This window comes from Ovis aries, chromosome 2, assembly GCF_016772045.2.
Source record: "Ovis aries strain OAR_USU_Benz2616 breed Rambouillet chromosome 2, ARS-UI_Ramb_v3.0, whole genome shotgun sequence".
Taxonomy (NCBI): Eukaryota; Metazoa; Chordata; class Mammalia; order Artiodactyla; family Bovidae; genus Ovis; species Ovis aries.
Genome location: NC_056055.1, coordinates 48,617,204 through 48,635,435, shown reverse-complemented (window position 1 = coordinate 48,635,435; position 18,232 = coordinate 48,617,204). Strand labels below are relative to the sequence as shown.

Below are 18,232 nucleotides of genomic sequence, written 5' to 3'. Positions count from 1 at the left end.
TTCCCATTGGTAGAGAATTGATTCTAGGAAGGACGTTGTGGCCCAAGGGAAAAATACAGGAGGCCTGTAATTCCCATACAGCTGCTCATCAAATCTCTCAGAGCAGAATTGCTACAGGCATATCGTGGGACAGCCCAGGCGTCCCGGAGTCAGCGAGGGCCCTGCCAGCAAGTCTGGGGCGGGACCTGTGTTATTTCTCTGGCTGCGAGGCTCTACCGCTCCTCTGCAGTTCGCTTCAGCTCCCTGCCACCGTCCTGTCTTCAGCATGGTATGTGGCCCCAGTCTCCCTCCTTGTCCCGCTTTCTCCCAGGCGCCCCGATTCCTGCCTCCCGCAGTTTCCTTGCCTTCCCCAGCGTCCCAGTGCGTGTCCCGGTCTCGGCCGTCTGGGCCAGGAAACTGGGGGCTGACCGGCGGCGCTCACCAGTCTCTGTCCTTGTCTTCCTCTGCAGCCTGGCCCAGCCCCCAGTGGCACTAACGTGGGCTCCTCAGGGCGCTCTCCCAGCAAAGCAGTGGCGGCCCGGGCGGCGGGATCCACCGTCCGGCAGAGGTAAGGATTCTTGCGAACTCGGCTGTGGGCTCCTAGGGATGGGGCCCAAGAATTCGTTGGTCTTGAGGAGGAGACCCCGGAATGTTAAGATCCATAGGGGCAAAACTTCTTGTGGTGTGGCCATACGGGTAAAGAGTTTTGGGTCTTTTATGTCTCGAGAGGGAGGCAACATTTTCTTTGCTCAGTTTTGAGTATCACTCTTGGAAAAGGAAAGATAAACTGGAGTAAGGTCACAGCATTGAGAAAAGTGACGTCCTTGAACTGGTATCTTTAGACCTGAGCCTGGCACATTTCTATCTGGAAGTCCCATACACACTCAGTTTAACATGACTCGTTCAATGCGCAGTTCAGCCCACAGGCTCCCCTGTCCCTGGGATTCTCCAGGCAAGAACACTGGAGTGGGTTGCCATTTCCTTCTCCAGTGCGTGAAAGTGAACTCGCTCAGTCGTGTCCAAATGTTCACGACCCCATGGACTGCAGCCTACCAGGCTCCCCCGTCTATGGGATTTCCCAGGCAAGAGTACTGGAGTGGGGTGCCATCGCCTTCTCCGTTCACCTCAGCTCCCGCCCCTAATTATGTCTCCTTACGTCCTTATGGTACTGTTTAAACTCGTTCGCCCAAAGCCAGAACTTCAGCAGCATCTTGGATTTTTCTTAATGCTCAGTCTTTATTCAGTACGTTTATATTGCACACTAAAACCTTCTCATCAGTTTAGCCCTCAGTTTCTCTCATCTAGAGAAGTTTTGTACCTAACTCATCTCCTCTCCAGGTAATTTGCACTCTAATGTGTCCTCTTCTCTGATTCTGTCACACTGTTGGTTAGCTTCGGTGTTAGTTTCTTGTTGCTTAAACACTGGAGGGGACGGGAAGAGGGTTACCACGACTCTTTGTGGTGTTTTTTTTTCCCCTCCAGTCTAACTGATTCTCTCCTCTCTCTCTTTATGATCTAGCAACAGTGAGTTTATTACTGTTTTCTGAACTCACTAGTCATCCATTCCCCCCACCCCCACCCTCTCCAGTTCCTGTATATCTTGAAGACTAGGCTCAGAGGTTATTTCCACTAGAGGCCTTCCTAACTCCAAAGGCAACAGTAGCTGCTAGTCTTCTCTTTTACACCCAAGCATTTTGTTCATGCCCTTCTGATAGCATTTGTGTTTCCATATTTACCTCCTTCATTAGCCTTTGACAGAAACTGCCTGTTATCTCCGTCTTACCATAAAACAATAGATGGTGAGTGAAGGAAGAACTCAAACCACCCTGTAGTCTTGAGATTTTTTTCCCCCCCTTTGGAAGGGGGGTTGTTATCTAGAGAGGAAAAGAACTTGAACAGATACATGAAGACTGTCCTCAAGGATGTGACGAGGTGACGAGGGATGAGACTTTTCTTATTGGCTACAGTAAGTAAATCTAAAACTGATGATATGAACTCACCTGAGACAGATTTCATCTTAGAGCAAAAAAAAAACAAAACCAAAACCCACAAAACTTTAGTGGAACTGTCAGAAATGCTAAGATAATCCTGACTCATGCCCTGTCATCAAGATGTTCAAGGCAAGGTGGGGATGGACCAGCTGGAAAGCTGTGGTGTAGGTTATTTGGTCTTGGAGTGCTTTCTTGTTTCTACCCTGGGTTTCAGAGATTCTTTATACTGGAATGGAAAACATGTACAGTAGGTACAGTTCCTTGGGGAATGGGTCTAGTTAATGAGAATTAGTAGTGTGGCAGGAAGTTGGGTCATCTGAGAACTTTTATAGGAAAAAAAGAAATCATGTACTTATTAAATATAACACAATTATTTACTTAATAAAAATGAAATAATTGCTGCACAAGTGAAATGGAGAAACAAATATCTGAGGACATATGTAGCTTATCAAGTTGTGGGTGTTGGTGTCATCTTTTAGAATTCAGTGTGGCTGGGGCCAGTTAACTAGATAGACCATGGTTGTATTGAGAGACCCTACAGAGTTCCCTTCTAGAATGTTAAGTGTTACTTCATGAGTGTAATACAATAGATACTGGCTGTCTATGAATATATTCCCTTTTTGTGGGTTTGTAAGAAAAAGTTGAAGCTAATAGTTAATAGTGCTATGCATTATATAGCTCCCATAGTTGCATTTTGTCTCCATGTTCAATGAGATAATAGAGGTAGTACCTTGGAGAAGAAACTCTGGGAATTAAGGTCAGGCTAGGGTTAGAGTCTTTGCTCTGTTGTTAACCATATAAAAGGAAGTTGCTGGGATGAAAAGGAACAATAGTGCATTATCAATTGTAAAGCTATAAAAGCTACAGTGTTTAGGATTAATGGGAGTCAGGGATAGTAAGATGATGGACTAGCCAGGGGTATTAAGGAAGTGATCAAATGGATACTTGAGGGTGCATACCAGGCTCTGTTCCTGTTACGAGGCTATATTTGTGGAGAAACTAGATAGGGTTTGACCTCTGAACCTTATATTCCAATGTAAGAGACCACAGCCGAGGCAGATAGATAATTTCAGGCAGTAAGGCCAAGAAAAAAGTTGGGTGTAGAATAGAGAGTGGGTAGGGATAGGATGTTCAGAGTAGGTGACATGTGACTTGAAACCTGAAAGAGACAAGGGAGCAAGTCAGGCCGTGGAACAGCCAGAAGACCACCAAGTCAGAACAAAGCATGTTAAACGCTGGTTATGAGAACCAGTGTGTTATGGCATAGAAGGGGCAGTTACACAGTGGCCGGAAAGAAAGCGTAAGATAGACCCCAAAGAAATTTAGTTTAAAGTGTCCTGTGTGCCAGCAGATGTAAGAACTCTTCAGAGAGGCTAGACTGATTCCGTGAGGGGGTGGGGGGCTCCTTGAGATGCTGAAGACAGGAACTGGAGTAGGGTGGGAGTGGGAGCAGGAGAAAGCGCACGGGTCCCAGTCTCAGCTCAGTGAAGACTTGTCAGGTCCACGCTGGGTGTATCAGCTTGTTCAGATTTCATGTACTTAGGCCACCGAGTAGATGATGTGTATCTGTATGTGAAAGATCTTCTGGGTATGAATTAGTCTGTAAATCCTTGTGTAATTATATTTACAATCAGTTTTCCCATAGAAACACTCATACAAATGGAGTTAGAAGTTCCCAGCTGACCACATGGCCCATAATTAACATGTCTGAAATATCTTCTTTTGGGTACAGTCTACCTAAATCATTGTTTGACGCTGTTTCTAGACTTCTAACATGAACGCAGCTCTTTTTGCCAGAGCCCACACTGGAACCATGACTCCATTCTTCCATTCAACGCAGCAGGGCAGGCTCCCAGTGCTTCTTGCATTCAGAGTGTGGGATTAGGTCCATGGTAGGGTGAGGTGGGAGCAGGATCAGAGTTTGGAGGACAGTGAGAAGAGATGGTGGGGACAGGGTGTTCACTTTTGGTCTTTCCCTGTATGCCCGTCTCCTCAAAAATCCAGAACCAGCAGCCCACAGATAACTGGAACAGGATTTTGAGGATTTGGTTAATGGTGGGGGGCAGTGATGAAACGGGGCTTTCCATCTCTCCTCTTCCTGTCCCCTTCCCTAGAATTTATAAATTGGTGATAAATGGGCTGAAGAAGGTTCTTATGACCTCTCTCACACTTGCGACTTCTTTTCAAGTGGTCCCACTCTCACTCTTGAGTGGAGATGAGAAGTGGAACTGGAGGAATGCTGTATGAGGGGATAGCTGCTGGGGAGGGTTTCCAGTGACCCGGTGGGGAGGGAGTCCCTGGTTCCTTCCAGGTCAGTGGCATTAGTGCTGTTCACTGCTTCTGTGTGCTAAGGCTGCCTTCCCCACACAGTTCACTTCACAAGCCTCGATCCCCCTTGTGAGGGTTGAGTTTCTGGTTGGGTGTTTCCTGCATTTTTCACATCCTACCTCTGTCTGAGATATATGGTCAGTCTATCAAAATAATGAAAACAGACTACAAAATAATTTTTCAACAAATGAGTACTCTGTTTTGAGACCTGGATTACAACTTACTTTTTTTTTTTTTTTTTGGTCTCTTTTGTAGAAAATAAAGTGATTTGAAAAGATCTTAAAGTAGTCATTTTAAAATCTTAATTGTTTTCTGGGTTATTATATGCATCAGCCTATGGCAGGCACTCAATTATTAGTGGTTATCATGATTAGTGGAGTAAAAGCAAAACTTTGGAAGGTATTAGCAAAGAAAAAGTTAATTTTTTGGTTCTTTAAAAATATAATGGTAGCATATGTCATAATGCTCTGATAAGAGTTTCCAAGAAAAGGCCATTCGTAACATACTTTTTTCTCTCACAGGAAGAATGCCAGCTGTGGAACAAGGAGCGCAGGACGTACGACCTCAGCGGGCACTGGGGGGATGTGGCGATTCTACACAGAGGATTCACCAGGGCTCAAAGTGTAAGTCTTGGGAGCAGAATCACAGAGCCTTTTGGCAGCACCGTGTCTCTGCCACCAGTGGTGTTTGCTTTGATGAGACTGATAATACACAGCAGCTTTCTTTGTGCCAGGTGGGCTGGGTTTGGTTTGTTCATGTACCAGCCAGTTTAGGGCTCAGAATGACATCTGTTCATGAATTGAGTGAAAGCAGGGGGACACCTTCATGTAGCTCTGTCAAAATAAATGATGGGAACAGAGAGAACTGGAGGGAAAATGGCTTAATTAGATGAAATTGCTCTTCATTTGCTGTTCTTGTCCCACACTGAGAAATAGGACTAACCATTTGAATAGGAGCTCCGTGATTTTTCAAAGCTCTCCTGGAGGCGTAAGCTGATATTATTACACCCTAATGGGAGTTTCTGCATTAGGTTCGCTGAAAAGTTCTTAGGCCTCCTTGCCTTTGGTGGGTGGTGATTGAACCCCTATCACTTTCCAAGTTCTTATCCCGGGGATTGCTCCCCATGCCTGACTCACTTCACTTTCTGGTACCTTGTGGCAGACCTAATCCTACAGGTGTCTGACCAGGTAGACTCCAGGACACCACTGCCTCTCTCTCTCTCAGTGTTAGTCATGTCTCAGAGTTGGTAGTCTCAGAGTTAGTCATGTCTTGACTCTTTGTGACCCAATGGACTGTAGCTTGCTAGGCTCCTCTGTCCATGGAATTCTCCAAGTAAGAATACTGGAGTGGGTTGCCATTCCCTTCACCTGGGGATCTTCCTGACCCAGGAATCAAACCTGGCTCTCGCACACTGTGGGCAGATTCTTTACCATCTCAGTCACCAGAGAAGCATATGGATACCACTTACAGCTATTTCTTGACTAAATTCAGTGGATGAGGAATTGGAATAATGACAGCAACTCTCATTTGTTTAGCACCTCAGGTTCAGAAGCTCAGGTTCAGGGAGCAAAGCTACTTGTCAAAGACAAACAGCCAGCCAGAGATGGAACCAGCTCTTCTGACTGTTAAATTCCATGCCATCTGTTTGGCAGCCCAGAAGACAAAAATCAGCTTTATTTGGGTTAGTTTATTTAACTGGACTAGTAGCTTGACCTGAATCACAAATTTAATTTAGGAAGATTTCCCTAGAATTCTTGAGATTTGGTTTTATTTATCGAATTTTTTTTTTTTCTGTTATAATGAAGACTTGTAAGGTGAGAATATATTTTAAGGAAGTAATTCTTGAGGTTGGGGATATGTGAGTTGGCACCAATCTGACAACTTTCTGGTCCTCGCTAGAGGTAATTTTTCTGAGCATTTGAGAGGAAGTTTGAAACTGTTGCTCTTAGGGTATCCTGGGAACAACAGTTTAACCCTTCTCGAGGTGGTAAAACAACTGTCCTCACATGGGTGAGTCTGACTCCTGCTTGCTTTGGGCTCTTGTGCAGTGGGGCTTGCTGCTGCTGTGAGTCCTCCCAGGAAGCGATAGAGGCCATTCCTTTGAAGTGTCATAAACCACAGTATTGTCATACCACAGAGAGAGGTTTGTGGTGAAAGGACAGAGATCCACATCTTGGAGCTTGTTAGCTCTTCCTGGGAGTTAGAAATTTTTTCCGGTTGATAATGATAGCATTTCCAGGGAGCTTACTAGCAGCCTGACTGGTGTGTGAATATATTTAATACCTCAGCAACCCTATGAGAGAGATGCTGTGATTATCCCCACTTCACAGATGAGGAAACTGAGGCTTGGAGAAGGTGAATCACAGGGCCACAGTCACAGCTTGTGAGGGCCAGAGCTGGTTTCCACACTCTAGCGGCTGGACTGTGAGCAGTGCTCTCCCAGCTTCATGCTCTCTGGCTGATGTTAGGGAACGGGGCTTCATGGTGAGGGAGTGTGATCCAGTGCACGGTGACGATGATGTCTTCCTGTGGACTTTGAAATTTGCTTACTCTCATAATTGTACAAATTCTGGAAGAACAACATGGTGTACCAAGGACTTGGATCCCTGTGTATTGATTATTATCCACTAGTGGATTGACTGTTAGCCTGCTGCTCCGCTGGGTTATTCTACTACCTTAATTATAAAGATTCCTGGGGTCTTTGTCCACCCCCAGGTATATCTGGGAGGTGAAGTGACCTCTTGAATTCTCCAAAACTGGTGTTGGCAAGAAGAGTCAGAAAGGCGAGGCCCGTAACCTTTGACTGAGGTCAACATTCACAGGTTGTGTAAAATCAGCGAGTTTTATCTTTAAGAAACCCATGTACTAATTCTTAACCTGGAAAACATTTGATTTAGAGAAGCGCTGATGAGTAAAATCTGTTGATACTTCCTTTCTTTATGGTAAACTAATAGAAGTCAAACTTTTTATGTTGCCTAGAATGTTTGGTTCCTTAAATATGGGAACCTTAAAGCAGTAAAATGAGCAGTGTATCAGAAAAGCTGAGTTCAGATCCCTCCTGTCCATTCTGGCTCTGCTTTCTGAGGCAAGTAATAATCTCTCTGAGCCTCACTTTTTCTTCCTTATGAAATGAGATGAATATTTGTTTCGCCTGTGTCTTGAGTTATGTTGATCATATGGTATCATATATTTAAAATATACCTCATAACTTATAATGTGATATTCATCTTTGTATGCCTATTTTATTACAGTTAGACAATGAAGGTTGTCTTTATTAATTTGAAATAATAGTTTGATAATTGGCTCATTTGTACTTAAAGAGTTTGGGAAAATTTTTAAATTTTTATTATGGAAAATATCAAATGCATGAAATCAGAGAGACTAGTATCTCTAAGACAGATCCTTTTATCTGTATATATTTTAGTATGTTTTATTAAAAGATAAGGATCCCTCCTTTCTAAATAACCACAATGCTGTCACCACACCCTCAAAATATCCACAGTAATAATTTTTGGAATATTTTTAAACGATCTAAATTATATTCTTCGATGGATCTTGGGTGCCTTCCCCTCCCTTTTCCTCTAGGCAGTCTTTAATATTACAGATATTATAATGTATTACTACTGAAACTAAGCATGCCTTCTTTTCTTATTTCCAGGGGCCCTGTTCCAGTATTGGTGATGAGTCTTCTGTTCATCGCTTCTGTATTTATGTTGCACATTTGGGGCAAGTACACTCGTTCATAGATTCGGCTACATCCATCTGTCTGTCATCTGAAGAAGAAAGGGAAAAATCCCAACATATTTTGGACCAAAAACATAGTGATTTTCTGTTCATGAGGAAGAAATTTTCTGCAAGCTTACTGTTTTATAGGGAACTTAATGAGAATTAAAGAATCCATTTTTTTTTCTATGGCTAATAAACTTTTTAATTCATTTATACCAAGTCTCATTGTTGATGCCTGACTGCTAGGGCACTTAGTCACTCTTTAGATTTACAAGTAAATATGTAGAAATCGTTTTGTGTAGATTTTTTTTTTTCGGTTGGATTGACAGTTTCTTACATGACCATGTAGTCATTCAAATCCAAGATGCTGTAATTGGCCTTGGCTTGTTTTCTTCTAGGTATTTCCGTCCTGATGATTGTCATTTTGAGTGTTCTGTGGTTTTCAAGGAGTGTGCCTATGACTCCATCAGGCAGATCTGTGTTCAGAGGCAGCTGGTACCCAACGGAATCATCATAGAAATCATCCAGAAATCTTGGATGAAATGTTTGCTCATTCTGTTCTTTGTCTCTAAAGCCACAGATAATATTTCTGCGTTTTCTTTTTTTCAGCTCTTAATCCTGTGAGTCTAGATGAGGGGTTTCAATCTGTTTTATCACTTGTCGATAAACCCCTTTTGAAGTAATTCGTTTGATAAATTAGATTTCTTATAGAAAATTTTGTTTCATTTTGAAAATTAAAGACCTTAATAATCAGTGTGAGATACCAGAATTTCTTAACTGAGTTGTTATAATTCTAACCAAAAATAAAAATTTTTGAAGTGTCACTTAGCTTATATTGCCTTCTGGCTATGAGCATTCAGTTTCTGATAGACCCTAGGAAATACCAAGAGTAGCTCAAAGGTGTACACTCTGAGTCTAGGACTCTAAGCCAGAATTTCTAAACATTACGAGATCCATGTAAAACACCCTAGTTGTCTAGCAGAATCACAAAATGATGAAGAGGTGTATTAGTTTTAAAAAACTGGTAATTTGGAAAACATCTTTCTCTAAGCCTATTAAAATTTTTTTTAGAAGAGGTAAGCAGTTTCATAGGTGTTTTTCTTAAATCCTGGCTGAAAGTAATTTCAGGTCCAAAGTGCCAGATTTAAGTGGTGAAAGTGTATATCTTTAAAAATGACTTCCTCAGGCAGTATATGCGTGAGTGCAAATTCCCAGGTGGCTCAGTGGTAAAGAATCCACCTGCTAATGCAGAAGACACAGGAGACAAAGGGTTTGATCCCTGGGTTGGGAAGATCCCTGGAAAAGGAAATGGGAACCCACTCCAACATTCTTGCCTGGGAAATCCCATGGACAGAGGAGCCTGACGGGCCCTCCTAGCCCATGGGGTTGCAAAGAGTCAGACACGATTGAGTATGTACACATGCATACGCTTGTAAATCCTAACAAATGGCAAGTTGGGAAAAAATAATGAAAACCTGATTCCTTCTGATCTTGGGAATTGATTATTGCACAAAATAAGCATCTTCATTTTGAAAATAAGGAACAAGTCTCAATTTCATTCGGAAAAAATTAAAGATGATAGTATCTATAGTGGAATTCTTCTGATATTCGTGTTGACAGTACCATTAACAGTTAAAAGTCACACATTTAATTTGGAAAAGAAATCTGTTCCTCTTGTCTGGAGGATCTTATCTGGGGGAGATGCTAAAGCCACTTGAGGGAGCTATTTGGTTGTGAGGGGTGCATTCTCTGCACAATGCTGCTGTTAGCCTCCTCTGCTGAGCAGTGGTCTCTAGTGGACTGATTGTGGAAAGTCACTGACTTTTCTGAAGCAGTGATTTATTAGAAAATGCTAGTTTTCAGTGGCAGAGCAAAATGCTTCATTCAGCAGAAGGAACAGTGGGGGTTGGGCATAAAAATGTACAACATCTATTATGTAGCTGTTTTTGGCTCTCATGATACAATGCTAATACCATAGCTGAGAGTGTTCAAGCTGTTCCTTTTTCTTTTTTTCCAATTTAAAAAATTGTGGCAAAATACACATAACATAAAACGTACTACATTGGCAGTTTTTAAGTGTGCGAGTCAGTGGTACTGAATACATTCATATTTTTGTGTGACCATCTCCACTGTCCATCTCCAGAACTCTTCCATCTTGCAAAACTGAAACTCGAAACCCACTAAATAATAACTGCTCTGCCCCACCCCCTTCCCCCAGCCCCTGGCAACCACCATTCTACTTTCTGTCTCTATGAATCTGACTTTCTAAGTACCTCATATGAGTGGAATCATACAATATTTTGTCCTTTTGTGAATGACTCATTCTACTTAGCATCATGTCCTCAAGATTCATCTGTTTCAGCATATGTCAGAATTTCCTTCCTTTTTAAGGCTGAATAATATTCCATTGTGTGTACATATCGCATTTTATGTTCCTTTCTTTTTAAATAGGGATTCTTAGACTTGTGAGCCATTTATAGTAATTTCAAAAACCTAACAAATCAGATGTTTACCTGCATTGAGGCTACCTTGGATCCCCAAACCCTTAAGCTTTCTTGACTATGGGATAGAATTCTAGCCATTACTGAATAGACACAGCTAGTACATGCTGAACAGAAGCTCTAAGTGTTTAAAAGTGGGAAGGGGAATTACATGATAACTGCAATTTGAGCTGAGCATTTTAAGTCACTGGGGAACAACCATGTTAGGGAAAGGGCCCAGGAGTCCCTAAGGCTAGTGAAGGAAGGAGAGACAGATTTCTGAGCCCAACAGTGCCTAGAATGCCTTCCAGTAAAACAGTAGATGAGAAGAAATCTATTCCTGGGAGAGGCGAAACATGTTACATGGTTTCTGTTTTCACACCTGTCTTAGTCTAGACACCACTTTTTTTTTTCTCCAGGTAATATCCTCAAAGGAAGAAAGGGAAAAAAAATTCTGAAATGCAAATGTTGGCATCAAGTTAAAATAACTGAAAATGTCTACAAAGCTATTTCAACAGGAAATACTGTACAGTGTATGGAGTTCCTGGGCACACGTTGCCATGCTCTTGAGTCTCTAAAGCTTCTCCCTTGGGAACTCCAGAGCTGCGCTGCCCTGTCCCTCAAATGCTGCAGCAGGAGGGTTCCAGTCAGGACTAAGCTTGTTCCACTCTCTGGGAGTACTACTAGGACTTCTAAATTTACTGTATTTACTACCCCATCTTCCAGGCTTGGAAGTGCTTCTGACCTGGGTTCGCCTGCTGGCCCTGCCATTTATCAGTGGTGAGATCATGAATGTCTCTCTTGTCTTCGGGACTCATTTTCCTCAGCTGTAAATGACTAACGTACAATAATTCCCACCAAATAGGAGGTCTAAATGAGAAGGAAGATCCAATGGTTGCTTTGTTAATTAGCTAACAGTTAATGAGTGCTCATTCTCAATAGTTTTAGAATTTGGTTTTTTATTTAATTGACAACCTAATGAGGAATTTGCTATTTGCCCCATTTTACATAAGGGGAAACTGAAGTTTAAACCATTCTGCTTGTGAGTGGAAGGGTTGGGATTTAACTCTGGATCTCTGACTGGAGTCACATAGATAGGATTATTAAGTACTTGGGTTGAGGGCCAGTGAAGGGTGTCACAACAATAGAGCTTTCACACAGAGCTTTTAAAAACAACAGAATTTGGGGCTTCCCTGGTGGTCCAGTGGTTAAGAATCCGCCTTGCAATGCCAAGGACACCAGTTCAACTCTTGGTCCAGGAAGATCCCACATGCTGCAAGGCAACTAGGCCCGTGCACCACACCTATTCAGCCCATGAGCCTGTGCTCCACAACAAAAGAAGCCACCGCAATAAGAAGCCTGCATTCCACAACTAGAGAGCAGCCTCTCCACGACTAGAGAAGGCCTGCATCAGCAATGAGGACTTACCCACCAGCCAGAAAAATAAATAAATCTCAAAAAAAACACCCGACAATTCCAAGAAAGCATCCACAATCATTTGGTGTACTCCAGGCATTACACTGGAGAAGGCAATGGCACCCTACTCCAGTACTCTTACCTGGAAACTCCCATGGACGGAGGAGCCTGGTGGGCCGCAGTCCATGGGGTCGCTAAGAGTTGGACACGACTGAGCGACTTCACTTTCACTTTTCACTTTCATGCATTGGAGAAGGAAATGGCAACCCACTCCAGTGTTTTTGCCTGGAGAATCCCAGGGACGGAGGAGCCTCATGGGCTGCCGTCTATGGGGTCGCACAGAGTCGGACACGATTGAAGCGGCTTAGCAGCAGCAGCAGCAGCAGCAGCAGCAGCAGCACGCATTACACAGCTTCAGTTTTGGTTCTGCAGAAGAAGTTGCTTTCTCTACTTCTGTCCTGAACCTTGCTCTCATTCTCTGGAACTCTTGTTTGTAGAGAAAGCATAGTGTTTATTCATTCAACAAACATGTACTGATCACTGTGTGATATGCCTTTCAATTGGGGTTTCAGAAATGGTCAGGCAACTCTTTGGGCATTTGGGTGTTAGGATTCCAATACCTCCTGGGGCTCCAAGTTCTATATTAGCTGTGTGATTATGGATAAAACAGACAGGGAGTGCCTTCAAGGGCCTCTCAACTACTGGCGAAATCAGTAGTTGGGACCACAGCTTAAGAACCGGTATGCTCAGACTGTGCGGGCAATGGTGTCAGAGATTGCAAACCTGGAACTGTCTTCCAGGAAATCTATACTGTACGGCCACTTGTCTAACACAGGAAGACTGGGGAAGCCTGGGATACCCTAGCTGGAAGGACTGAGAGTTCGCTGTGTTCTCCTCATTGTACAACGGAGTTCTGAGGGTCCAGGGAGGAGGGGCTCACCCAAGACAGTGGGGGAAGTCTAGCAGAGCAGAGGCCAGAACCAGGCTTCCTGCTTCCAGGCTTGGCTCTACCTCAGAGCAGCACTGTAAGCCCTATCTGGGTCCTCTGCATAAGCCAGCTGACCTCTCTGGAGGCTAGACTCTGCAACTAGGTAAACCAAGTGGTGGGCTTTGCTCAGTGGGCAGTGTTAATCAAAGGGAAAGGAGTAAAAACAGCAAGGTCAGCTACTAAAAAATAATGTTGGTAAATTTAGGAGAAAGTCAGCAAGTTCATAAGACTTGATGGAGAAATAAAAGAGGGAGAAACAACCAGTAGAACTGCACTGTTTTGCGTTCCTGTGATGATGGATGTGTGAGCCAAAAACACAGCAAGACTGACCAAGCAGGGGTAAAGTGAAAGCTGAACTTTTAAAGACTACTCCTGGTTGCTCTGGCAACTAGGTCTCCTTCCCATGCTAAAGGTAAAATAAAATATGCAAATTAAAATAACAGGAATCAAAGGTAGTCACACCCAGTCTGGATGGCTCCATTTTGGGAAAGGTCTGGAAGTCTGTACCTTGTAAAGCAAATGAAGACATGAGAAGAACTTGAATTACACATAAAAGGGTTAAATTAGTCGTGTGAACATACTTGCTTTTCTCCCTGTTGACTCTGGTCTTAGGCGATGCAGATGGTAAATCCTGTCCTTGCTGGTCCCTATGGTCTTAGCTATTCTACTGGATAATATACACAAGGTGTTAGTAAGATCCCCTGGAGGAGAAAATGGCAATCCACTCCAGTATTCTTGCCTGGAGAATCCCCATTACAGAGAAGCCTGCCAGGCTACAGTCCATGGGATCGCAGAAAGTTGGACACGACTGACTTACTAGCATGCTAGTAAGAGAATGGAAGCTCATTCTCCTAGGGCCCAATCTAAATTGATTTGGGGTGTAGAATTTAAACAGGGGTTCTCAAAGTTTTGCGTGCACTGGACTCTCCTAGGGGGAACTTGCTTCTGCTCCGTGGCAGATCTGGCCTGCCGCAGCCTGGGTGTCCTGGCTCTGTCAAGTGGGAGTCACACAGTGAGGCTCATCATTTACTCCAGGCCCGGCTCAGGTACAAGTGTGTTCATTGAGTCTCCCTTTCTCTTTGAGACTTTAACCATGGTACTATTTGTTTTGCAGCCTCTGCGCTGTCGGGAAATTCACCCTGCCTTGGGTGACATTGCATTTTGTGTATTTGTGATCTAGTGGCATGCATGGCTGGCTGGCAGTGGGGTGGAAGGCCCTGAGAACCCGCAGAGTCCTGGTTCTCCCTTTAGTTCTCTTCAGCTCAAGGCAGTACCTCTTTTTATAGAGCACGTGTTGCCTGAATGAGCAAAACAAACACTAGTCAGACTTCCTTTCATAGTAGGCTTGCTGTACTGAAACCTTCAGTTGGCTCCAGGCGGCAGTAAAACCATGAACAGTGCCTCAAGTATTTCATGATTGTGATGGCAAGGATTTCCTTCCTGGGTGGGCCATTAGATACTGCCATGGCACTCCCCCGACATCCATCCTGATGGTGGAAAAGCAGGAAGTCACTGCTTGAGGAGCTGTTGGACCCACCAGACTTGCAAACACCTCAATGAGATTCAAGTGATGGTGTGAGGGGCCGGGAAATGTTAGTAGTAATGTGTGCATATCCTTTGTACTTCCTGTTAGTGGGTTTCCTAAACCCAAATTAAAGCAAATTTAGGTGAGTTGTCATTCTCACTCATCTCTGAACCTGGCGCCAGCTTGGTGGTCTGACCTTGCTCGCTGCTCCTCCTCTTTCTTTTCCTTCTTTCTCCGCTTCCCCTGATCCTCCACCTTCCCTCTCCTCTCCCATTATGCTCATCTGTTCTATACAGCTCAAATATTCCTGGACTATTGTTTGCATAAATAAAAGATAAGTGTGCTAAGAAACACAATCCTCTAATGAAAGTTATTTAAAGGTAATTCTGATTTTCACTTACATTTTTCCAAGTTGTTATGTGTTGAATTGTGTGTTCCAAAATTCATACACTGAAGTCCTAACCCCTAATACCTCAGGATGTGACCTTATTTGGAGATGGGGTCTTTATGGAAATAATAAAGTCAAACTGAGACATTAGCACGGTCCTTAATCTGATGTGAACTGCATCTGTCTAAGAAGGAGAGATGCGGACGCAGACAGCCACACCCGGAGAACGCCGTGTGGACTGAGGATGCTCATCGTGAAGCCAAGCGGAGGGGCCTGGAACTGGCTCTTCCCCTCCCAGCTAAACCTGTCAGCACCTTGCCTCTGGACTCCTGGCCTTCAGAACTGTGAGGCGATATGTTTCTGTCATGTAAGCTGCTCCCTTTGTGGTGCTTGTTATGGCAGCACTAGCAAACCAGTACATATGAAAAGGGAAGCCAGTTGGGAATTCTCAAGAGATGTTTTTAACCACCAGCCCTCTTCCTGTCTTCCCAGTCCTCTGGCATCTGCAGCTGCTATGGAACCTCTTGATCTCTTAACTCCAAAAACCCTGCCCCACTACTGGCCTGAATTTTTCTAACACCTCTCCTGGGGAGCAAGAAATCAGCAAACTCTGACTCACTACTCTGGTATCTTGAGAAAGGTGGTACCCAAATTGGAAACACAAGCATTTTGGATCACTGGAAGTGGATATCCCCAGTGTAAATGTAAATATAGGCTATTTCATGCATGCTCTCTGCTTAGTTGCTTCAGTCGTGTCCGACTCTGTGCGACCCCATGAACGGCAGCCCACCAGGCTCCCCCGTCCTGGGATTCTCCTGGCAAGAACACTGGAGTGGGTTGCCATTTCCTTCTCCAATGCATGAAAGTGAAAAGTGAAAGTGAAGTCGCTCAGTCGTGTCTGACTGTTAGTGACCCCATGGACTGCCGCCTACCAGGCTCCTCTGTCCATGGGACTTTCCAGGCAAGAGTACTGGAGTGGGGTGCCATTGCCTTCTCCAATTTCATGCATGAGGTAAGCATAATTTCTATTTGGATTGGGACTTGTTCATGTCATGGTTAACTGAGAAAACCCCAGTGTTCCGACTCAAGAACTGACTTTGGTTGGTGCTAAATCCTTGGTAGGCAATTTGGTAGCGACCAGAGCTTGTTTAGCAGAGTGAATGGCATTCATACCGTAATCATAAAGCCTGGATCAGTGAAGGCCTGAAACAGCCACTGGGATTTGAGGGTATACACAGCAGCTTGGGCGGGGGGCGAGGGGGGGTCCAGATTCAAGTTTTCACTTAGGTGTATTATCCTTACATTCCTAGAATGAGCTCCACTCTGTCACTGTGATGAAAAGAGTTATCATAGCAGGTCAGACAGTGCTAGTTTTAGAGAGGTCAGTTTGCAAGGTAGGAGGCTGACTGGTGGTCTGCAGACTTGGCATTTGAACTGTTCCCTAACTGATAAGGCTGACTGATGGTGTGATTTCTCTCGTATACCAGTTCTTCTTCTGAGAGTCTCAGACGTTGGTAGTTGCCAGGCAGAAAATGCCTTGGCAGCCTTGGGAACCACTGACAATAAAATCCTTGGGCCCAGAGTCTTTAACAGGCTTTCTGGGCAGAAACTTTGCGCACATGGTTGCATTCTTCACTTCTAGACAAGGGATCATGCTTGATGTGTCCCTCACAGGAGGGAAGGGCTACAGGAAGCCTGCATGGATTCCTCCAGACCTCACCTATGTCTTTTTCCTCCTAAGACCCTATTATGTATCCTTTCACTGTAATAAACCTTTGCTGTGATGTGAGTACAACTATGTGATGAATGCTGTGAGTCATTCTAGAAAATCATCGAACATGTGAGTAGTCTTGGGGAATCCCTGCAAGAGTCATGGTGTTTTACTTCTTCTTTTTTAAAAACAGTTTTATTTATTGAGTTGTGGCTGTGCTGGGTCTTCACTGCTGCAGGGGCTTTCTCTCTAGTTGTGGTGCACAGGCTTCTCATTCCCATGGCTGCTTGTGGAACATGGGCCTAGGTGCATGCGCTTCAGTAGTATGGCACGTGGCACCATTATTGAGTCAGTAGGCTTAACACCTCGGAGGCATGTGGGATCTTCCTGGACCAGGGATTGAACCCATGTCTCCTGCACTGGCAGATGGATTCTTAACCACTGAGCCACCAGGGAAGCACCTGTTTTACTTCTTAACGTGTTGCTGGGTTGTGCTTGCTAATATTTTATGTTTTCTTTGTTCGCCTTGTTGACTTCAACTCCCATTCATCAAGCTTCACTTCATGCACGTTGTTCTAGACATCGACATGTAGCAACTTCTTTAATCTTTTGAGGTACCCAGGACCTTTTTGTAGGTAAGAAATCTGGGCTGAGGCTTCTGTGAGCTGAGGCTCACAGAAATGGAGTGACTCACCCAGCGTCACGGAGCTCCTGACTGCATGGTGGAGCTGGGAACCAGGGCACTCTGCCTCCATGTTCGTGTGACCAACAGCCTCAGTTCGCTCTCAACTGAGGGTTTCCTGGAACATGGCACTCCGAGTACTAAAACTGGGGTGGTCCTGGGCAAAACCAGGACACCTGGTCACCCTACTTCATGGCTCTTTTATACTTTATCTGACTGATACTTCTATTTTCCTGAGGGAGAGCTTGTCCCCATTAGGAGGTGGCCTATTTAGACCCAAATTGAGCCAGACACCTGCTCTCTCAAGGAGACCAGTTTCCAAAGCCTTTCCTGAGTGCCAAATACTCTGCACCTCCCAACCCACTTTGCTGTCTGCTCTTTCCCTCTCCTCCACAAAACATACCCACCCCAGCCCCATCTCTGCCCACCACATTTTTCAGCATTAGGGGTTTTAATTTCCTTCACCATCCCCTTTGCAAAAACTTCTTTCCTGATTTAATTACTATTTCTCTTAATTCAATTTCATTCTCTCGACCATCCTTAAACTCCTAAACTTGTTTCTCCAAAGAATTTAATGGCAAGGCCCTGTGTTTAGAGATTAATTGTCGTCATTTTGCCTTCAAACATAGGTACTTTCTTACTCCTCTTCATTTATCTCTGGGAGAAAGGCAAGTGACCATCCTTCTTCCTAGGGCCTCTGTGAGAACAAACACCACGGGGGGCTGCCTTGAGAGAGCGAGAGGAAGAGAGGGAGGGAGAAAGCGAGAGAGAGGGAACGCCAAGTCTCTTAAATTTCTCTCCCGCCTTCTCCTGACTCTAACCTCAGGGTCTGAGAGTAGCCAGAGTCCAGGTGACACAGGTGGGCTCATGAACAGGTTGCGGGGGGGGAGCTCCAGGGCAGCAGCTCAGGCTCCAGAGACGTTGGTTCTCTGCCGTGAGGGGTTTGGGATGGTGGGGAGAGCGACGAGGGCTTGGCTCCAGCCGCAAGCATCTCACTCAGCCAAGGTCTTTCAGAGGA

General features: G+C 44.4%; 1 protein-coding gene across 1 annotated transcript; it reads left to right on the top strand.

Moving 5' to 3' along the window:
- Positions 1 to 180: 180 nt before the first annotated feature.
- Positions 181 to 8,237, top strand: SEC61B (SEC61 translocon subunit beta). Its single transcript, XM_027964394.2, has 4 exons — positions 181 to 268; positions 450 to 547; positions 4,820 to 4,921; positions 7,957 to 8,237. The coding sequence occupies exons 1-4, from the start codon at positions 266 to 268 to the stop codon at positions 8,042 to 8,044; spliced, it is 291 nt and encodes a 96-aa protein (XP_027820195.1). The 5' UTR covers positions 181 to 265; the 3' UTR covers positions 8,045 to 8,237.
- The last annotated feature ends 9,995 nt before the right edge of the window (positions 8,238 to 18,232 follow it).